General features: G+C 39.6%; 1 protein-coding gene across 1 annotated transcript in view; it reads left to right on the forward strand.

Moving 5' to 3' along the window:
- The window catches only part of SLCO3A1 (solute carrier organic anion transporter family member 3A1), a 1904841-nt gene that overhangs the window by 1856162 nt on the left and 24373 nt on the right, over nucleotides 1–24306 (forward strand). Inside the window, exon 9 of the mRNA XM_044078369.1 lies at nucleotides 21686–21750. Coding sequence (XP_043934304.1) covers nucleotides 21686–21750 — 65 coding nt within the window. The remainder of the gene's footprint in view (nucleotides 1–21685; nucleotides 21751–24306) is intronic.

Consider the following 24306-nt stretch of genomic DNA (forward strand, 5'->3'; position numbering starts at 1 on the left):
GTGTGTGTGTGTGTGTGTGTGTGTGTGTGTGCATGTGTCTGTATGTGTGTGCACGTGTGCATGTGCACAAGTGTTGGGGAGGAGAATGGATAAAGTGCGGTCAGCTGACAATGTGAAGAATGTTGAAGAGAAGTAAGTTTCAAAAGAGTATACTGAAGTTGTGGACAGGTACCATATGAATATATTAACCAAGTGAAATTCATATGGCACAGATGTAAAGACTTTACTCAGGTCCTCAAGCAGTGAACCACATGAGTTGTATAGCTCCATGATACAGTTATTGGATTTTGTGATGGTCTTCAGTGCACAGTGCCAAAACCAACCCAGAATACATTCTGTTCCTCAGTAAATAAACCAAAACTGAAGAAGTAATAGTCTTATAAGATGCTGAGAAATAATGAACCCTGGATGTAAACGAAAATATGTAACAAAAGTCAAATTATGTAAGGTTCAAGCAAGGCATCCTTTATTACTTGCAGCAAGGAGACAAAGCATGTAGATACAATATTTGTCTGATTTTCCATAGCTCAGCTAGCTTCTTTTATACAGTGTTCTGCGCGTACACACCATAAATTATCTGATAATGCTGACTTGCAAAAAACATTTTTTAGGAACTAGCTGATCACAAGGGCCCCCAGTCCTTATCACTTTGTTTTTCAACTATCTTTTCCTGATATGGAACAGTTGTTGTTTTTCTCAAGGTGCGATCCTGAGTTCAGCCCGAAGGTTTGCTAAGTAAGCAGAATTTTAGGCGTCAGTTATTCTTTGCTGAGGCCACAGATATTTACACATTACTACAGAATAAATGCATTAACTCTTAACCCCTTATGTACTGTATTAGCTTAAGCAGTGTATACATTTTTATAACATTTCCCCCCTTTTAATACTTTTATTCTGTTAACAAAACTTGAAAACTATTTTTTTCTTCCCTTAACCATTTCCCTTTAAGGATTTTCAGTTAGGGAGTCATTCAGTTTAAGTTTGAGAAAGCATTTTTTCAGTTTTGATGAGATTTTCATATTCGGCATTTTGGTACAAGGTCTCTGAAACTGAGGTGTCTATAACATTCTTTACTAGTCCCTTTACGCAGGAGATGCAGCAGCATCCGCACACTAGTAACAGTGCTGCTCTGACACAGATGGCTATTAATAGGTTTATTAAGATGCTGCCCCAGCCCCCGAACCATTTTTGGAAAAAGTTTGTCAGTGGATTCAAACCTGGTTTGGTCATGGCCAGCACTTGTTGAATCACCTCAAGATGGCTGTCTATTTTGTGTTTATTGTTAGGAATAAATAAACAGCACTCCTCCTGGATTAAAGCACACATACCTCCTTTCGCCGCTAGGGTGAAGTTGAGAGCCATGCGATTTTGAAGCACGACTGTCCTCATAGCAGTCATTTCATCGGTCACCAATTCTAGGGCAGAAAAGGTGGCATTGCTTAAAGTCTCGAGTAGCTTGGACAATTTTCTCAATTCCCAAATCGATTTTGCTGCTCCATATGCTGGTAGGATACCAGCCCATGATATGACGTCATCACCTAAGTCCATGTGCGACAGTTCTTTGTCACTGACGTGAGCTAAGTCATGATGGTATATCCAGGATGCGTCAATTTGGCCTACCGGATTGACAGGCTTCCTGACCTCTCGAACATTTTGAATTTTCCTTTGAGGTAAAACTGCCATGTGTCGTATGGCCAGAACTAGGTAGCCCAAAAAACAACTACCGGACCAAATTTTTGGTAGCCATTTATATGCTTTTTTTTCTGTACACAAAATAGCAGTTTTTTACAGCTGTAATATTGATGGGACCAAAGCGATCTCCTTCATCTTTCAGCCCCTGAAATACTTTCCAATAGATGACTTTCATTTTTTTTTCTGTGTAATTAATTGTAGTGTCTTTTAAAATTTGCCTCACTGTTGATAAATCTGTCACACATCCGCTTTTTGTGCAGTTGTGAAGGATCGTAATGTTACAGTCGCTTTTTTCTACTGTTATGTTGCCAGTCTTTTGAAAACATATAATTTCTTTACGACAATCAAATAATTGCAGTGCTATCTTGTCTTTTGATGTCATATTTTTAGTTTCTTTTGATAAACTTTTCCAAGTCTCATTAGCCCTTAGGGGAACAGAGGTTAGCAGCAATCCCCCATGTGCTGTTGGTAGGGCTGTGCAGACCCAGCAATTTGATATATTAAAGGTTTCGGCATACACGTACTTGATTGCCTGATAAGTATTAAAGGTTGGATGCCATGCTGCACGTTTGTTTGCATTCACTGAGATAGCAGAAAAGGGAAATGGCCACAGTAAAAATACAATGACCACAATAATAGTCAGTAAAATTGTCATACAATGCTTTTGTGGAAATGGCTGCTGAGTTACCTTGTTTTCTTTAACTCTTCCAAAAGGATGAAATTCAACCTTTTTTTGTGCAATCATGTTGTTGAATTTGGGTATTTTATTTTTTTCTCTACCCTATAGGACCTTTGGCACCAATGATTGCTTCACTGGGTTTGAGATGGATCAGTTCCTATTGAGCTGACCCCCCTTTGTAGCCAGACTTTTGTGCCTAGGGTCCCGGTGGAGAGGTAAAATTGTCACCCCAATTCAAATTTCTTTACTAGCTTGCTGTGTGTCAGATGGATCCACGAAGCTCATTCTGCAATGTTGACTGCAGTTGGTGTCGACAGAAGCACCTGGTAGGGACCTTCCCACTTTGGTGACGCCCAGTTTTTTTCTTCACAATTTTTATCCACACTCAATCTCCTGGAGCCACTGTCACTTCCGGTGTCTCATAAAATGCAACACAAGAACAGCAAAAACACCAAGTTGCTTCACCACAAAACAAAAACCACAGAAGCCAATACAAAAAGTTTTATTTCTCTAGCGCCTTGGCTACAATCAGCCTTCAAAGAGTAACATACCACATGTTAAAAGCAGTTTATATAATACCAGCTACAAATTAATGTCATTAAACAATTAAACCATTATAAAAATTAACTAAAATTTAAAGTCACACAAATCAATTTAAACAATGCTTTTCCAACAACATTCTATGTTCAAACCCTTCGGTACCAAAGTACTTCCGGTGTCTCGGCCTGTTCTGAACCTGAAACAGAATTAGACTGCAACAAATGTTTAGAATTTAACAGTTTCTTCATGTATTCAGCTAACATAAAATTAGCTTCCTGACTTAGGGACATAAAAGGTTTCCACTGGGGTTTAAAATATGCCCTTCCATACAATTTTTCATATGGGGTCAGACCTTTTATTGAAGGAACTGTTCTCATGTTTAATAGTGCCAAGGGTAAACAATACAACCAAGTTTTTATGGTTTCTGCCATCAGTTTCCTCAGTTTACTCTTAAGTATGCCACTGTGTCTTTCAACCAACTGAGGATGATATGCACAATGATTTTTTAGAGAAATACCAAAAAACTTACTTAGCTATTGTACGGTCTGGTTTACAAAGTGAGTTCCGTTGTCACTATATATTCCCTTCGGAATGCCAAACCTAGGGATAATTTCTTTCACAAGAACCTTTGCTACCATAGCTGCATCCGGATTTCTGGTTGGAAAAGCTTCCACCCATCTTGAGAACATATCTATAATGACAAGGCAATACTTTTTATTTTCACATTTTTTTAATTCTATAAAATCCATACAAATGGTGTGAAATGGATTTGGAGGCATAGGAAAGCTCCCTTGACCAGGCCGTACTGCTCCCTGTGCATGATATTGGTTGCAAACCTGACAAGCTAAACACAATTTTTTAGAGTAGTTTGTAAATCCTTACAATAGTAAACACCTTGTTTACTACCTGCGTCATCCCCCCTGTTGAGACATGGCACTGCCCATGGCTCAACAAAGCAGCATAACGAAAAAGGTTAGAAGGTAGTATTCGTTTTCCTTTTTTAGAGATGTACAATCCATCTCTGAGGACGGCCCCCTGTTTTAACCAACGTTTTTTTTCTGCTTGTGTAGTCAATGTTTGCATTGTCTGTAGCATGTCTAGATTTAGGCTGTCAGAAGGTTTTAAATCCTGCGCTAGATTAATACCAGCCTCAGTGGCTGCTTGTTTTGCAGCAGCATTGGCTTTTGCATTACCTTTTGATATAGTATCATCTTGTTTTGTGTGTGCCGCACATTTACAGATAGCCAAACATTGGGGCAGCTGAATTGAATTTAAAAGGTCTAGTATAAGCTGTGCATGATTTATTGGTTTACCTGTTCATGTAACCATGCCTCGATTTTTCCACTGCTGTGCAAACACTTGTACAGTGGAGAAGGTGTACTGGCTATCAGTAAAAATATTGGCACGCTTTCCTTTGGCCAAGGTACATGCACGGGTGAGTGCGATTAATTCTGCCGCTTGTGCAGAAAGATGGTGTGGTAATGGTTTTGCTTTAATAACCTCTGAATCAGATACTACAGCATAACCCACTAAATTTCATCCCGTCATATTTTTTTTTGCATGAGCTATCCACATAATAGACCACATCAGTGTCCGTCAAAGGAATATTTGTTAAATCCTTTTTAGGTAATGTTGCCTGCTCAATCTCCTGCAGGCAGTGATGTGGAGTACCATCCGCAGGGGTAGGGAGCAGAGTTGACAGATTAAGGGTCGTGCGTTTAATTGTCATATGAGGTTGGCTCAGCAAAACAGTCAAACAGTCATGCAGGAAAGATGCCTAGCTGGTGAAAGGTATTCTACTTTTTTTTGTAACAAAATAATTGCTACTGCATGAGGTACCCTCAAGGTGAGTGGGTGAAACAAAACTACTGAGGCCGATGCCTGTACTGCCATTGCAGCTGCTACTACTGCCTGAACACAGTGGGGGTAAGGACCGTGCCACTGGGTCCAATTGTGATGAATAGTAAGCAATACGACGTTGCTTATCCCCATGTTGTTGTGTTAGCACTGATGTCATGTACACTGCTTGCAATCTACAGTCTGGAAAAAGCGTTTGTGATAATTTGGTAATCCCAGAACTAGGTAGAACGCTATCAGTTGTTTTAACTTACAAAAGGCTAATTTTGCTTCTGATGTCCAATGTAACAAATCCTGCGCTGCCATAGGTACCCTATATATGAGGTCAGATTCTAGGGCGTAATTCGGAATCCAGCTTCGACAAAAATTAGTTGTTTTCAAGAAGAACATCATTTCCTTCTTGGTGGTAGGCTTTGGTGCTTGTAGAATTGCTAGCTTTTTGTCCTCATCTAAGGTTCTGCCTCCCTTGGATATTACATATCCCAGGTATCTTATGTGCCTTTTCCAAAGCTGCAGCTTTTTTTTGATGACTTTATGTCCTTTCTCAGCCAAGAACTGTAATAGAGCAAGTGTGTAATTTTTGCAGGCTTGCAAGGTGGGTGCTGCAAGCAAGATGTCGTCTACATAAAGTAGCACCTGACTCTTGTTTGGTGGGGTGAAATTTGCCAAATTGCTTGACATTTCCTGGGAAAATATTGTGGGACTTTCACAATAGCCCTGAGGCAATCATGTGTACGTATACCTCTTTTCTTGATAGGTAAATGCAAACCAAAACTTGCTATTCTGATGTATTGGAATTGATAAAAATGCATTACTAATATCTACCACCGTGAGGTACTCTTGTTGAGGTTTTAAATTATTTAATAGTGTATGTGGGTCTGGTATGGTAGGTGCCCTAGGTATTATTGCCTCATTTACAGCCTGTAGGTCTTGGACCATGCGCCATTTCCCATTTGCTTTTTTTACGGGAAATAATGGAGTATTACACGGTGAATCTGGAGATTCAATTAATACACCACTTTTGAGGAGGGCTGCAACAATGGGTTTTATTTCCTCTTCTGCATCCTTTTTTAATGGTTACTGGTGCTTTTGAGGTCTAAATGTCGATTTTGGAGTTATTGTTACTGGTCCTGCTGTACGTATAAGACCCACATCTGACTTTCCCGTGGACCACAACTTACTTGGAATGTTTTAAGAGCATTTTCCTCTTCTTCTAATAGAAGTGCCTATCATGTTTCCTTACAAAAGTGTAAGTGCACTGCGGGTTTCGCCTGTGTTACCCAATTTAGTTTTTGCATTTGAATACCTTGCTTTTTAAGTTCTTTTTTGGGCATTTTTTCCCACTTGGTAATCTTTTTGGCTATGTCTACCCATTTGAGTTTCTTTTCTCGTGTTAGACTTACATGAGGTCTGAAACTGGACCTATATAGGTCCGTTATTTCCTTAGTAAAAGAGCATGTTACTGCGCTGTTGCCCTTTTTGTCCCAGTAGAGATTTCATAATACTATCCTTACTGCTGGATACTTAAACAGCTTTTTTCGGTAATCTTCATCTGGTCCTGGTGTCTTACAGAAATACAAGGTGCAGTGCACCGATTTTTGTTGTGTAATATTAAGCGAGGGACTCTTACTGATGGCCAAATCCATCAACATCTTGGTATAGCCCCTGGACCGGTTGTGGCCAGGACCTGGCTACGTGAACATTTTCAACCTCATCACCTCCCATGTGTCGTTACGCCTGCATTCCCTGCGTGGTTGGGACCACGGCTATGCAAAACGTTTGCATAATGTCCCTGCCTAACAGATTTATTGGGCACTTGTCTGATATTATGACTATGCTTGTATGCTGTAGGCCAGTTACAGGATCGGTTATTGTGATTTCATGCGAGAGGGGCTCTCGATACAGTTGGCCATTTGTTGCTTTGACAAATATGCCATTTTTGGACTGCCATTGTCCTGTGTCTTCATTAGGTGGATGAGTGTTCGGGATGCCCCAGAATCACACAAAACATGGACTTCTTTACCTTCTACCAGAAATGTGACTTCTGGCTTTGTTTGTGCAAAGAAAATGTCCCAACTCAGGAGGGCCAAGTTAAATGCCTGATTGCCACCATTACTATAATCCTCATCACATTCCCAATCTTTTTCTGCTACTTCCTCTTTTCTTGCTTCATTACTTTCTAGTTTCTTATCACTATTATATAGTCAACCTATACTATCCTCATCATTTTGTCACTTTTTACCTTTCTGCTTGCAATCCCTTGCCATGTCTTCTTTCTTTCCACATTTGAAACATTCGCCTCTCTTTTTTCGTCCCTCGAAATCTTCTGACCGTTGGTCAGACTGTCTACCTTTTTTTTCCTTTACCTTTTTTCCTTGCTGTACCACATATACTTCAGCTGTGTCTTCAACAGAGAAGACATTAACCTTTTTTTTCTTTTTATTATTGCAGTGTCTTTTAGCATGCCTAGCATACTCGAGCAGTGGTTGCAATCTACTGGTGCGGTGGTCTACCATGTGTTTGGTAATAAAACTACTAATGGGTGCACTGCTTCCCTTTAAAAAGGCATTTTTCAGTTGCTGTTCGTAAGCGGAATTTTCTGCTTAGTTGTCTGGAATTGGCATTCTGCAATGGTTATTAAAACACTCTATGAGTCTTGCATAGTAAGTATCTACTTATTCTCCATCTCACTGGATCCATGATTAATGCATGTCCAGTCCGCACGGGGTTTCCACTTATCAGAAATTCTGTTAGTCAGTCCCGCTACTTGGGCATCGAGGCCTGGGTCATTATGCTGGAGTGACCTTAATTGTGCATCCCGGGAATTCCAATTCCCGCAGATCATATGCCAATCTGACCCCAAGACTTGTCTAACCACTTTTTCTATTTTTTCACCATTTAGGTGGTAACTTAAATGCATTCCCCTTAAGTCTTCTGAAAATTTTGGAAAGTTTACCTTAGGGTGTGGTATGCTTTCGGTGGCTTTTCTAATATCCTCAGGACTCCAAGGTCTATAGACCAATATTGTAGCGGTCTGATCATCTTGGTCAGCCCTGGGATTTTGGACCTCAATAAGGGGACAGAGTTCCTCTATGTTGGTTCATGTAATCTCCAAACCTCAAAATTCTCCCAACTGTCATATAAGCTAAGAGTTTTAGTTTTTGCCCTGGTCTGTATGGGACTACGTACTTTAACAAATCTTTTCTTTAAGTTGCCATCCGTTCGGGTTGCATATTGTGGCGTCGATTGCCCATATGCCAGTGGGGGAGGACCTGGCGGTGGGGGAATTACCGGTGGACGGGGAGCTGAAGCCATGACTGTATCATTATCTTCCCCATCTAGAAACATAGTTTTCTGATTTTTATTTTTCTGTTCCCTGCGATTTGCTTCCTCTAGCCATGTATGCACTTGGGGAACTCCCAATTGTCTCTGTTTTTTGATTTTCCCTTTTGAGTTTACCTTTAATAACCTTATTAGCTTGAGGAGCGACGACTTATCCAATTTGCCGTCAAAGCCATACTTGTTACCCATTTTGAGTAGTACTTAACATTGTCAGCGTGCTGTTTTTTCATATACATAGCATCTTCGGTTAAGGGTGGATTGTTTTGTTTTGCGCAATAACTACAGTTACCCATTTTTCCTTTTTCCATACATAGTTAGTTTTTTTACCTTTCCTGCCGGCTTCTCTAGTTTAACGTGTACATGGATTTTGTTATAGTCTCTTCAGAATGACTCCCTTTAATTTTACTAGTTTGTTTCCTAAGTCTATGACAGAACTACATTTCTCTTTATCCCTGACTGAAAAATACAGTACTGCCAAAGATTAATGCACCTTTCAAGTCCCTGACTGTTAAAACAAAAGACAGTAAAAACCCTTTTGCCTTACCTGAGCCTCACCGTGATGACCACTGATTCACGGATACCCGTCCTTCAGTCGCAGATCAAAAGGTGACTGGCCTCTTTTGACAACAATTCAGTTGGAGGTCTTTATGCTGTAGAAGAACCAATTTGTTTTTTTCCCCGTACAGTTTCAGCCACCTGGCCATCTGATCCGAGGTGAAGAGAGGGTTCCAGCTCGAAGGACCAATCTGTAAAAGAAAATATGCAAGAAAAGTCAAATCACGTAAGGTTTAAGCAAGGCATCCTTTATTACTTGCAGCAAGGAGACAAAGCATGTAGGTACAAGATTTGTCTAATTTTCCATAGCTCAGCTAGCTTCTTTTATACAGTGTTTTGCACGTACACACTGTAAATTATCTGATAATGCTGACTTGCAAAAAATATTTCTTAGGAACTAGCTGACCACAGGGCTCCCAGTTCTTATCACTTTGTCCTTCAACTGTCTTTTCCTGATATGCAACAGTTGTTTTTCTCAAGATGCGACCCTAAGTTCAGCACAAAGGTTTGCTAAGTAAGCAGACTTTTAGGCGTCAGTTATTCTTTGCTGAGGCCACAGATATTTACACATTACTACAGAATAAATGCATTAACTCTTAACCCCTTATATACTGTATTAGCTTAAGCAGTGTATACATTTTTCTAACACTGGAATTCAGGAGAATGATGTCAGAATTTATCAGTAGTTACCAATAGCTTTCCTGTTGTTTTGCTTGGGACAGAGAACACCAAAGGTCTTCTTTCAAAGATATCTGAAAGTACAGGTGTAGGACAGTACATTCAATGTGTGTTGTGCTGGTATAGGTATGAATGAGTTACAGGCTTCTACTGAATTTATGGAATAGTCCATGAAAGACTTAACACCCTCTTTTGTTTAAATTGGGAGATACAATATTATAGGGAGATTTTGTTTAGCATGACTTCAGGGTTAAAGTCTTAAGGAAGTGGATTTGAATGAATATAGTCTGAGACAATGAGGTATTAATGGTGTTTTGGAAAACTATAATTTTTTTTTTTTGTGCAAAGTTTCCAGACTCTTTTTTTTTCCTCCCAGATGCCAACTGCTTATCAGCTATGGATCTGATTTCACCTCTTAGCTGGGAGATGCTGGTGGAAAGCTTATAATGTGCTTACCTGATTGGTGTTAGGGCATAGTTAGGATAAAACTTGTTTTCTGATTGTATATAAGCCTTGCGTTTGCACAGATTTTGGCTCATTTATCCTGAGCTGCTCATCATTTGGTGATGACACCAGAGACTTTTGACAGATTTTCTATCATCTGAAGCCATCCTTGGCAACACAAACAAAATTAAGTATCATTTTGCACTTGCTTTAATTGTTTTCATTATACCGTGAAAGATTTCTGTGCTAGTTATTGTTTTCTGCACATCTTTAAAGTTTAAAAGTTGCATTTTCTAAGTCCTGTAAAGGCTGCTCTTCTGCATTTAAATGCAGTGTGTCTAGTGATTTGTTAGTTTCAGGCATCTGTTTGTGGTTCCTTAACACTTGGACTCCAAACTAGTCATTTTACATTAAGAGGGTCAAAGTCTCCACTCCTGTGGCAGGAGAGGGCTTATTTAACCTATCTGTGCTTGGAATTGCTGGTGGAAACTTATTTTGTGGTTACCCAATTAGCGTTAGGGCATACTTAGTTTGAAACATGTTGTTTTCAGATCATATTTGCATGAAACTGTTCTTCACACAGCAGTGGTTAGTGGTGCCTTGTATACGCACAATCACCAGAAGTTGAAATTTCCCTATAAAACTACATTGAAGCATTACCTCAGTCTTGCGCTACTCACAGGGCAATCCATTTGTGTGGTCAGGAGCATTTACACATTTAGTTAGGACTATTTAGGTTTACATCACATTATTACAGCACCCAGGACTAACACTGCTCAAAGAGCATCCGGTTTCAGCACTGGGCAGCATCACTAGACAGGCATTAGGCAGAATCACCAGAGAGGTTAGCCGTAGATTACACCACATAAGCACTCACCCCTCACCTGGTTACAAACACCCTCCACTCCTATCCCTTACAAAGTACATATTAGGACCTGCAACCATAGATGAGCACTTTCCTCTTATCTCTGCATGTAACTTGGTGGATGTGTGCATCCTGAGGCAATGCAGCAATTGCCTTATGTACACTGACATCCACTTAATTCTCAAAGATACAAATACAGTATGTGAGATATGTAGTTACTCTTTGACACTGAAGTCTAGACTGTCACATACAGACACAAAAAGCAACATACAGGTTCTCAGACACACACACACACACACACACACACACACACACACACACACACACACACACACACACACACACACACACACACACACACACACACACACACACACTGTCCTCAGAAACTCTACATGCACAAAGCTAAGATAATTCTCATCACAACACATAAAGCCGCATCTCACTGTGTCTCAGCTATCAAGCCCCTAAGATAGAAACACCGCACAACCTAATATTTTAGACATAAGGGACTCCATTGTTAAACACTAATGTCCCTCTTACCAGGCTGTATAAGAACACAGTTACAGTTAGTTGTCTGACAGGGGCCAGCATCCGCGAGATCACACAGGCACTCAGGTCACTTACCGCCAAGTACGACTATGACTCAGTCATAGTCCATGTGATTGTGAATAACTTGAGATGTACCTCCTTTGACTGTATGAAAAGAGACATGATTGAACTCTTAGAATATGTGTCACAGGCAGGTATGAGTCTAGCACCGAGAAGCATTTTGCTGTCTCCAAGCATGATACCACAATGGCAACAGAAAATGATCAGCTTTAACAGTTGTCTTAGCTACTGGTGTCATTCTAAAGGGGTCACATACTTGTCATCCTAGCAGGACATGCTTGACAAGCCTTGCTGCATTGCCAGGGATGGTGTTCACCTGTCACCACTAGGCTTTCAGATACTGGCCAAAAGAGTAATCACACCGATAGTGCCTTTTTTAGAAACTGTCTAACAGGCAAACCTTTCAACATAACAGTAGAGATACACAGGGCAAGATAAAGGTGTTACTACTCAGTGCTAGGTGTCTCAACAAGAAACTGTACTCCCTAGAAGCTCTGACCAACCCGGAGAATGCTGATATATGTGCAGTTACTGAAACCTGGTTCAAAGCCATGGAAAGCACTCCAGCAGTGTGTGGCTATAATGCCTTTCATACATTCCAGCCACCCACTGAACATGAAAGAGTAAAAGGCGGAAGTGTATCTATCTATATAAAGGTTAAACACACCTCAAGGTTGGTTAAACAATATGACATGCTAGAGTTATTCCACATCCATCTAGCCATGAGAAAACGTAATTACTGTATTTTTGATAGCTACAGATCCCCCAGCATGAATAAGGAAACCCATACAGCATAACTGAAGTTACTTGAATCTATCACAGTCCATCCCAAAAACATACTCATTGGTGATTTTTGGCTACACCTTCATTAAATGGGAGGTATATAAGAAATTACTAAAATGCAGGACCAAGGATTTCTTGATTTTGTAAATTCAAATGCCATGGAGCAGCTAGCTTGCACTCTCACTAGAGATAAAAATATCCTACCTCACTGGTAAGATCAGATCACAAAACAGTCTCCATTGAAGTAAATGTAAAATTAGCCCCCCCCACCTAAACCCAAGAAAATACCTCCTATTAAGAGATGACATAGCCAGCTTCCAATCTCCCCCAAACCCAGAAAACACAGAAGCCTATGCAGAAATGTACACAAAAGCCCAGCACGACAATATAAACCAATACATAGAAATGTCAGTACCAGACCGAAATAAGCCTTGGTCAAACTGCAAAAACAAGCCACTTTGGTGGACCTGTGGTATCAATAGGTTGTACAACAAAAGAATGAAAATCCTGTCAAGAAGTAAGAGGGAATGTGCACAACAGAGCTAAAAGTCCTTCATTAGTCTAAACACATAACTCAGGGAACTGAGTCTCTGAAAGTTGACTTTGAGACAAAAATAGCCTCCAAAGTTAAGGTTAACCATAAAGCATTTTTTAGTTATGTCCACAATCTTAACGGCAACACCCACCAATGTGTGGAATTAGTTGTAGATAGCATCACCTGTACTCAGCCAGATGACCTAGCATATCTGCTGGCCAATAAATTCAGCTCATATTTCACTTCCCACCCCCATTTTCCTCCAAAAATGTCCTTCACCACTCCCCCACCAATTATAACCAAAGAAGAGGTTGCCACTGCAATTCCTAAAACTTAAAACACAGCTTTGATGGGGCCTGACCATATACCAGGTTGTACTTTAAACAGCTTGAATCAGGACCTATCAGGCCCTTTAGGATCCCTATTTAGCCACTGCCTCTGGACCAGCTTTGTCCTGATAGAGTGGAGGATAGCAACAGTCATCTCTCTGCATAAGGAGGGATCATCAAATGACTCATAACATTATAGACCCATAAGTTTGACTAGTCTTATATGTAAGGTTATGGAAAGAATAATCACGGATCAGATAAATAATGACATAGGAAACCTCCAAACACCAAAATTCAGCTTTGTCAAGGCCAGGTCATGCCTGTCAAATCTAGTGGACTTCTTTGAGAAAGTCACTAGGGCCATGGATGAGGGTAAAACAGTGCATACTGCCTACCTAGCCAAGTCATTTGACACAATTCCCCACTCAGGTATTATAAATAAACTCAGAAAACTGGGCATTAATTCCTACTTCACTAGATGGATAGCCAGTTGGCTTATAGACAGGGCACATGTGGTTAAAGTCGGTGAATCCAGATCTAGCAAGAGGCTAGTTACTAGTGGTGTGTCACAGGGCTTAGTGCTGGGACCACTCCTGTTTAGAATATACTTCTTAGAAGTCGAGACTAATGTGGAAGGCCTCTGGATGACAGAGTTTGCTGATGACTTCAAGCTGGAAGCAATCACTGAATCCCCCATTGAAGTAGATATTCTTCAGTAGGGTCTAAATCAGACAAATGATTGATGTTAGAGCCATGGCCTAAAACAAAATGCAAAAAAAATGTATTATCATATCCTTTGGGAAGTCAAATACCCCATCAAATTATAACATTAATAGCACATCGTTAAGAGTAGACTCAGAGGTGAGAGCGTTAGGTACACAGATAGATAGTAGCCAGAACTTAGACCACTATGGGTCCACAGTGGTGAAGAAGACCTTCTATGTGACAGCTTACAACTAAAGGTATGGGTTCCAGATCCAAGGAAGTTATAGTCCCACTGTACTCAGCCCTCATTATACCAATAATCTAGTAAATTGCACCTTTTGGCATATACTTGACTAAGCACTTACAAAAGCTGGTGCAATGTCAGAGGTTCCTCACAAATAAAACAGGCTGTTAAGAGCATGTCCTATGTGGACAGATTAAAAGCCCTATCCCTTTACTCTGTCACCTACTGACTATTAATGTGTGACCTGTGCCTAACCTTCAAGGCACTCACAAATCCAGCCGTAATGGAGCTGCTGCACATCTGCAAGACAAACAGCATGAGGGTCACCCAATCTAGGGATCTAAACCTAGTCAGCAACTTAAACAAAACTTGTTTGAGACAGATATGTGTCTCAGAGGTTACCCCTTCTTTGAAACAGGCTTCCTGTTCATGTTCAGCAGAGCCTTTCCCTAGCCCTCTTTGAATGCAGTTTGAATTAATGGATCTGGAATCACAAATTCACACATGGGGTATTTCCTATGTCCATTATGCACAGGGACAATCTGTAAAATACTCAAGGCAAAAGTGCAAACCTATTCCATCCTGTTTACTCTATGGCCATGTGTCAGGATAATTGGATTATATTGGCTTGGCTTGTAAGTGCTCTTAAGTCATTCACGTAGTAATCTCCCATGAACCTATGATCAATCATCTTTCACTTTTGCATGAGGGATGACTGTGGAGCTGTCCTGCATGCAGCCACTGGATTTTCTTTTCATGGCCCTAATCCTGCCCATGGTGGCTACCTAGAAAGTAGCATTCCTGCAGCGACATCTTACATGTCTCACACAGCATATGTGCATTCCTAAAACAAGCCATTGGGAGGTACCATGATAGTATTGGTATCACCATGTCATCTTCCCTGAGTCTTATGGCCATTGTATACATGCATACCTCCGCTGATATGAGGCAATTGACCACATGGAATCACCATATTCCTCCCCAGAGGATGATCAAATATGCATATGTCACAGACTCTGACCCTACCCTGCCTGGTTCTTTCATTACCCAAGACCCTACTCAATCTAAGGTCATTTGGGTTATTGTCAGGCATACCAGTCAGCTGCTCAGATTCGTGAAGAGTGTTCAGATTTGTGCCTCATATTTTTGGTCTGTTCCTCACAAAATTTCTGGTTTTCTAGCAAATCATCAAGGATTACCATCACTAAGTAAGAACATACATTTCAGTTTCAGACTTTGCATCTTTCAGAAAATGCTTGTTAATGTGAAACCTGGCATTCCATTAATTTTGTAAGTTTATAAAAGCAATATTTTAAGCCTACCTCTGATTTAGTACATCCCCCCTCCCCATTATTTTTGCCTTTGTACAGGTTTCCTGCACTTGGATGTTGAGAGGCATGTTGTCAGGACTTTATCTATCCATGCCACAGAGCCAGGATAAAGTTTTTAAATGTTTGGAATGGATCAAGCAAAGGGAGTTTACAACTATTTTATTCATTAAATTCTCATACTTCTGCAAGCCAGAATGTTGATTTCTCTTCAGAGTGTATGTTGGCTTAATTGTGTATGCTGTTTTAGAAGTTGTGATTTTTCTTGCTGTCAGTGATTTTGCAGATATGCAAAGGCTGTGACTGAGACTATTAATGATTGTAAGGATTGTAGGGTAGATGATCATAGACTCATATTTAGGACAGTAAATTAGGTAAATCTAGAAATGATCTTATGTGATTAACTTGTTTTGCTGACAGTCACTGCAGATCACTGTCATTAGTGTAGATTGTATTGTATGAAGAAGTCAATATCAAAATGATAGTTAAAATTGACTTTGAGAGGAACTGTTTGCTTTTGTATAATGTAACTGTACCAAGACAGCCATCACCAACCTATAGAGGATATTGTGTCACTACCATGGTGGTCGCAAGATTATTTATTTATACCTGTATTAATCAGAAGTAAAACACTGATCTACATGGTCCTTCTTCAGGATCAGCCCAGGGAAAACTTTACAAACAAAATGTATACATAAAAAATGTATGAGTGTATGCAAGAGTTATGCAAAACAATTTCATGTAGCATAGGGTATTGATAAAATAACAGGGGTTACTGAAAATTACATTGTATAGTTGCAATGACAATATACAGAGGAAGATCTGCACAATATTGGAAAGAAAATAAAAATGTACCTCCAGAGAAAAAGAGGAAGAGAGAAAAGTCATAGCACAAGAAAGGAATATGGTGAATCAGTAAGAGGAAAATGAAAACCGAAGTGTATAGACTAGCATATATTGCTTGTGCATTGTCTTTTTTATCGCATATACATTTTGTTTGTTTTGTTGGATGTGTATTTTTTAATTATTTCCTTAATGTGGGGAAGCATAGGGGCCACTGATTAGTTTGGGAATGGATTTTGATCCCCATTACAATGCTTCCTCCATACGTATGTATGCGGTAGCTGCAAACCTAACACTTGCACATGTTTGGTCTGAACATTACTTTTTCAGGTCATGGGTATCAGTCCCATCCACGATGCCTTAGCCATAGAATCAGCACTGATACTGTCATCGCTATTGTATGGATAAGTATATTTTGGAGGTGCTCCTTCTGTAAGCTTATCTGTCAGTGTCATTGTAAGTCGCACAGATTACTGACCATCTACTTATATAACTGCTTTTGTAGATTAATAGCTTTCCCTGTGTTAAGAATATTTCAACCATTTCATAATTTACCTCAGCAGGTGTATTCTTTAAGAAACTCTAACATCTAATGAAGGTCTGCTATGTACACAAATAATAACAGCATCTGTAAAAGCCATTATTATTTTGAACTTAAAAAGCACCCCATTTCATACCCTTAATCGTGCACATGACATAGGAGATACTTAAAAAATAATGTATTTATGATGAATTTGTCAGGCACCCTTGTAACAGTGTTGCATCTTCCATTACTTCTCCTCATTTTATGGCATTAACCAGCTATGTAACCAGTCTGATTTATAAACACAACTGTAATTTACTGTAATAATGTCTGAAGCAATGGTACAACCCTGAAGGGTCCGTTTTTTTTTTGTGATAGTTTACTGAAAAGTCTTTTTATTGTGAAGTCATCCGAACAGCTGATCAGTAACTGAAGATTCTAGACTTCTCAGTAAAATGCTTATATTCTGCTCATCTACTTCAACACTTACAATCATTCAAAAATGTCCAGTAAACCATCACAGTATTGATAATTTTATATGTATTTTTAATCAGAGAAATGTCTTAAGCTCAGTCTATTAATGCAGCCTGTCATTTTTGGGCCATGTTAATGCCCAGTTCCAGAGTTTCCCCTTAGTTCATAGGTTGGTACTAAGCTATTGGCCCTAGGGCCTATACAAGCCTAGCCATAACATTTCCCTGGCTATTTTTCAGGAATTTTACTTCCCTGGTCCCCTGTCTAGCAGGGCGACTGAAGTGATCCCCGGGGTGAATTTCCTATCTCCCATCCTGTAATCAAGGTTCCTTTTGAAGTGGGCCAGAGAGGCACTCTGCTCAACATGTCTATTCCTGAGAATGGGGAGTCTTTGGGACAGGAATCTATCCCTCCAGCCTGTTTTGTTCATTAGATCCCTGGAGTGCATGGCTCTGAGGGATTGGGATTTCTTTAAGTGTAGCATGTCCAATAGCTCTGGGTTTGACATGGCCTTGTATGTTAAGCAGAGATTGCCTCTGAGTAGACGATATGTGACAGAGTATAGCTGGAGTTTTTTTACATGGTCAGCATAGGGCATCTGGTTTAGGCTTGTGATTCTTTTAGTGAGGTATTTCTGCGGCCTTTCCAGCTGTTGCAGATGTCTTGTGAGGTACATACCAAACGGGGCATTGTACTCTATAATGGGTCTAATGAGAGAAGAGTACAGAGGGGCAGTGACCTCCTTTTTCCTAGATGAAAAACCCTTAGTAATGAGATGTGCCACATAGAAGGATTTCCAGACTATTGTGGCGATGTGGTTATCAAAGATGAGACCACTGTCCACCTGTGTCCCTAGGTCCCTTATCACACTTTTGGAGTTTAGTGTACTGCCACTTATGTGATAATTCATGGGTACATGTTTTTTCCCAAAGGGGATAACTATGCATTTCTTGCCATTGAGCTTGAGCCCATGACTCTGGCACCAAGCATCTGTCTCTGTAAGGCCATTTTGTAGGATGTCCACATCATTTGGGGATTCGATAATGGCTCCCAGTTTGCAGTAGTCTGTGAACTTTGTTAGTCACAGTCCCTTGGTGTTGGTCTGTACTTCGGAGAAGTAGATGCCAAACAAGAGCGGTCCCAAGACTGAACCCTGAGGTACTCCACTTATCACTTGTCTGGAGCTTGATTTGGAGTTAGCTACTTTTGCAGTGTGGGTTTTGTCAGTAAGCCAGTTGGCAACCCATCGAACAATGTAGGGATTAATGCCCAGCTTAGTAAGTTTATCTATGATTTCAGAGTGGGGGATGGTGGCAAAGGCCTTGGCGAGGTCCAGATAGGCTATGTGGACCATCTTACCCTCGTCCATGGCTGTGGAGACTGATTTGAAGAAGTCAGTCAGGTTGAGGAGATAAGATCGGACTTCACAAAACCAAATTGGATGGGGTCCTGTGTTTGAAGGTCGCCAAAGTCCTTGCTTAGAAGTTCCATGATAATGCATTCCATGACTTTGCAGATCAGGCTCGTTAGGTTGATGGGACGATAGTTTCTGGGGTCCAAGGTGGACCCCCCTTTGTGGAGTGGGATAACTGTAGCTGTGCACCACTCATTGGGCCCAAATCCTGAGGTGAGGCTGTGATTAAACATGACACTTAGGTGAGGTGCCAGTTCATTTTGTAGTTCATGAAGTACACAGCCCAGGATGTCGTCTGGTCCCATGGATGCAGTATTCTTAGCTTTGGCCAGACACACAGACTCACATATGCATCGGTGCTCACATGTTAACTTACCCAAACCTCAAAGGCCTCTCAGACACTGTCCTCGGAAACTCTACATGCACAAAGCTAAGATAATTCTCATCACAACACATAAAGCCGCATCCCACTGTGCATTTTTTACCATGTGGCCATGATTACCAGCATTTGGCAATCTTTTGGTATTGAGATGGGCCCTTTAGGGGGTGAGAGGGGGTGAAATTGGCACTGAATTGATCTGCTAGGATATTGGCAATATCCTTGGGATCAGTATATTTAGTGCCATTCTGTTGTAGCTCAGAGCATATCTGAGTATTGCCATTTAGATGTTTGACATAACTATAGAATGCCTTGTGGTTGTCCTTAGAATCTGTGGCAATTTTATTTTCATAACTAGCTTTGGAGGATTTTTATGAGGGACCTCAGCTTCTTCCTGAGGCTCGTAAGGGAGTTTTTTGTATCCTGGGATTTTTCTTTTTTCTGTAACAGTTTCTTCCTTCTGTTGTATAACTTGTTTATGGCAGGGGAACCACCAGATTGGCTTCCTTTTTTTGGAGGAGGGCGTCTTGGTTCTCTTTGGAATGGCACGATTTATGCACAAGTGGATATGCTTGTACAGTGCCTTAGTGTACGATTTGGCAGTCGAACTTTCAGTTCCTGTCTGCATGGGTGTCATGAATTTTGCCACTTTTGTCCTGAGTAGCATGACTATATTGTATATTTCCCTAGCCTGTATGAACCATATCAAACCTCTGATCATTTGCTTGCTAACACCTCACCTTGTTCAAGAGCTATTTTTCTATGTACTTCATCTGACCTCTAAAACAGCCTGCTATGCCTCTCTCCTCTACCTGTTTGCCTTCCCCGTCAGCAGTTCTGTTGTGACTGCTTCATTGCTTTCCTATTACTAGAGACTGAGGCATTTCACATTGTTGTATCCTCACCTTCCCATACTGTAGAAAACACAGGGTTCTTACTGGGTATCAATATTTTTCCTTTACTCTTCTCTTTTGGTCTGTATGCTAAATCCAGATTAGCAGGATCTTCATCATAATATTCTGCAGACCAAATCAACTCCTCCTCCTCAGTACATCTTGCCATGTTGTTCTCAGACAAAGCCTTCATTTGATGGCCTGTGCTGAGATTAGTGGAGCTTTCCTAGTGTTCTGTCCAAATTTAGCCCATTAAGTAAAACTAACACGTCAAGCCCTCATGTTAAAAAGCTGTGTACAATGGCACAAGCTGATCAACTAATTTGAATAAAAAAAAATTCTACTATTACATGTCTGTTTCACAATGAAAAATGAAGCATTAAGGAACAAGGTGACATTATGGTAAGCATTATTGGTGGTCCCAAATAAGATAATAGCACAGATTCCTTCAACCAGGGAAGTAAGAATGAGGCTAAATCCTAATTGGATGCAGAGTGCAGGAAAGGCTGTGTTCCTTCAAAGCAGATTTTTTATTCCAAAATTATTGCAAAAGTGTAGAATGTAGAAAGTGATTCAAAAATGACTTTATTAAACAGCAGTGATCTAGCGTTTCCCTGTCAGGCAAAGAATATGTTATTTGGTTTTCCCTAATGCTGCTGTACATTTGAAAATATTCTGAGGGAAATGCGCTCCTTGCTTTATAATTTTGTGAGCTACACTTCAAGGAAATCTCCTGTATGACAGGCTTACTTCTTCAAGAGGTCGTACCACAAGGTCGTAGCACAAGTCAGTTATCATTCACCATCTTTCATAATTGTACTTCAACTGTACTTTTGTTGGTCTTAAATGTGTTTAAGATTTTAGCTGTATTATCATTGTTTGTAGGATATTCTGTATTTTATTGTCCATAATGAATGGTGTACATTCCACAGCATTCCTGCAGACAGTAGTTCAAGCTTGGAAGCAGCAGATGATATCACATCGTAGCTTTGACTTGAAGGTTGTGTAGCTTATGGTTATATCTTGTAGTTCCTTGAGCAATGCTATTAAAAAATCAGATAACTTTGTAGACAGAAATGTACAGTGGATGATGCTTAGTTAAGGGACTTTACAGTTCAAAACTAGAAACAAATGCTTGAGGCAAACATGTAAAATGTTTGAGTATTCTCTCTCAGATCTGTAATTGTTTAGCACCCTCTTTGGTTTTTATGTTTTTCTTCATAACTAGAGAAGAAAGGCAAGGACTACACTGCTGATTTTGTGATTTATCATTCTCATTATGTCATGCAATAATCACAGCTTTCTTCTGTTTTATTTTACAAGTAATTTTATGAACATTATGCAGTAGCTTAAGCTATAGCCCTATAATTTATTAGTTACTCTGTACATATATAACACTCATATCTCAGTGTCTTTGGCAGTGTTGGCACTTTGCACATTTTAAGCTTATTTCAATGAAATATTTGATTTTATTAGTACTATCAGACTATAGCGATTCCAGCCTATAACAGTTTTCCACTCGTAATACTGCACTATGTTTTCTGCAAATGACTTAGATCAGCTTTTTAAATTAAAAAAAAAAAGAAGAAAAAGAAAACACCTCCTGATGCTGGTTGTCAGAGAGTATCAGTTGCATTTTTGATCAGGTCATAAAAATTCCTTTCAACTTTATTAAAATGGACTCTTTGTCATTTCAACATGGAAACAAATCACCTACTTTTAAGTAGAATTGTACCTACTGGCAAGGTTACCTGCTGCTTATTAGATTTAAAATTCAATGCATGCACCTGTTGTGTGAATTTAATTATTTTTTTCAGACTTGAGGCAGTAAGAAGCTGCACTTGTTGTAATGATTTCTGAAGGCGACTGCACCCCCATTCCTGACAGATAGAAAGTGTAGCTGGAGATGTGTTAATTAAAGCTGTTTTATAAAATGTAAACTTGTTCTGTTTTTATCCACTTTTGCTTCAGGACAGTGAACTCTGAACTGAAATCATACGCTCTTGGAGTTCTTTTTCTCCTTCTCCGACTTCTTGGTAAGAACAACTTTTATTGTTATGATTTAATTAAAAATATTGCTGAGTGAAACTTTTAAAATGAAATTGCACAGTGTGTCATTTTATATTGTGGTCTAGACAGCATGCTTGTTCATTGTAACATTCAGGCACTTCTTTCTCTGTAGGTAATTGTGATTTAATACACGTCTATACTTCTTATTTCTTCCTCCCTCTTAGATTTCATTTTTCTTTTTATATTATATATATATATATATATATATATATATATATATATATATACATATATGTGTGTGTGTGCCTTGTGTTTGCTGTAGTTATGCAGTAAAAATCTGTACAAACTTTCTTACATCTCTCCCTCAAGATGACTATTTTTGAATGCCATTTTTCTAATTCATACTCATTTGATTTACATACTGACTTAGCACTTTGATTATTTTTTATACATTCCCAATAGTCATAGTAAATCGATTATTAGGGCTGCAGTACTGAAGTAAATGCACAGCAAGCTTGTTGTGGTGATATATAGAAAATATGCTAATATGGAGCTCAGCAATATTAACAATAATAATGCCATTCAGGGATGGTGATACATTGTAACAAGAGATGTCATATGACACTGCACTATATCACACTTCTAGAGGTTTGTCTATGGTCATGAAGCCACTGAGCTGCCAAAGCAATATCATTACCAAAACAATACTACAGTGGAAGAACTCCATGGAAAAGACTGGACCCAAATTCACATATGTGCACATTTACAAAATGATATGCTGTTACATAAACTCTACATTTATTCATAGCATACCTGTGCACACATGCTTAATGCAAAGCAAATGTTACAAGAAACCAGATACCTGATGCGGCCTGCTGATTGTGGTATTAGTACACAGCTGTACTGCAACCCATTAATACATAGTAGGGTGCTGACTGATTGCAAAACTATAATGAGATGCAGATCAATGTTGTCATGCAATAATGGACTGTGAGACAAATTGAATGCAAATATTGTATGAATCCCATTGCCTATTCCTGTGAACCAGTCATCCTACCAGATGCATAACAAGGGTTGAGCAAATGAAGCCACCTCCCCAGACATAAAGTGTTTAGGGGCATGATTTGGAGCTGCAAATCAGTCTTTAGTCCATTACCAGAATTGAGAACTGAATGCTGGTATTGCGTATGCAATCAGGGCTGAGACGCTTTGTGTGTGGTATAAACGTTAGGGAGCTACTTGCTACAAAAGTAGCTAGTGGTTTAACACAGTTTAAAACAAAAAGGAGAAAGAGTTTTTTTTAAGTCTTGAAATATGAGTTTTTATGAGGACCACATTTTTGGTCATCTAACATGAGGACTTTTTTTTTTGCTCTCAACTTAAAGTTGAGGGGCTGCCACATATGGGAATGGTACACGGTTACAGAATTTTGAGCTATGCTCTGCATGCACTGATGTATGTATTATGGAGGTGCCTAAACCAGCATGGGAAAATGCAAATTTGCACAAACGTGCATGCTGAAGCACACACACACACACACACACACACACACACACACACACACACACACGGACATGCATTATGTATGGAGAGGTGTGTCTGTGTGTGAGCTTCAGTACATATGTTTACCACTTGACAGGTTATGTTATACCTGCCCAGCTAGAGCAGCTTATGAATTAAAGCTCATCCATACATCCTTCTTGGAAAATGCATGTAATCAGCCTGCTCTGATTTTTGAGAAGGTGTGCAAATAATTTTTTTCAGGGAGAAAAATCCCCCTGCTGCCCTCATATGGTAAGAAACTCATACTCCTCCCAAACATTCTTGCTCTCACTCTAAGATTAATTCACCTTGGAGAAAGGGTGATAACTGACAAGCAATGTAATGAAGGTCAGTTTCAAAGAGAGCTAGGGGAGCTACTTTGTTGAATGTTGTTGAAGCTTAAGGAAGGGTGGCAGGGGATACTTCAGAAGAAATTCATATCCCCCCAAAAGGTTCTTGTAGCAATTTGATGTTGGTTTATTTCCTTAAAACATGTATTTTTGGCACTTTCAGTTTTTCACAGGTTTAATAATTCAGGTAAGACTGGTTCTTTCATAGTCCTGTTTGTCAAGCAGACAAACCAGTCACAAGTGTTTGGTCTTTTAGTTCCTGTATGTAATTACAAAAACTTATACCTGAATTTTTCTTGATCAGAAGTAATTGAGTTTTTTTTTTAACTTAGGCAACATCCTATTTTGTGCCTGATTAGGGAAAAGTGGAGAAGGGTATAACTTCCTTGGTTCTGAAGGATATACCTTTTGTATTTAGTTGGACAAGGAAGAAGCATTCCCTCACAATAGTTGATTTGTGTTACATTTGAACAAAGGGAATTGCTATTCTTTAAGTGGAGAGGAGGCAGTTTCCCTAGAAATGGTATTCTCTGTGATACATACCTATCCCTCCACATGTTCTGTTAATCTTGCAAAAGAGATTGAGTTCCCTTAAGTAGGTGTTTCTGATATCATTGGACTTCTGAAAGTATAATAGGTCTAGTAGAACAGGATATGTTGAAGCTCTATACACTAGGCAAAGGTTGGCTC

This window comes from Protopterus annectens, chromosome 7.part0 (assembly GCF_019279795.1).
Source record: "Protopterus annectens isolate FY-2018-M chromosome 7.part0, PAN1.0, whole genome shotgun sequence".
Lineage (NCBI taxonomy): Eukaryota > Metazoa > Chordata > Ceratodontiformes > Protopteridae > Protopterus > Protopterus annectens.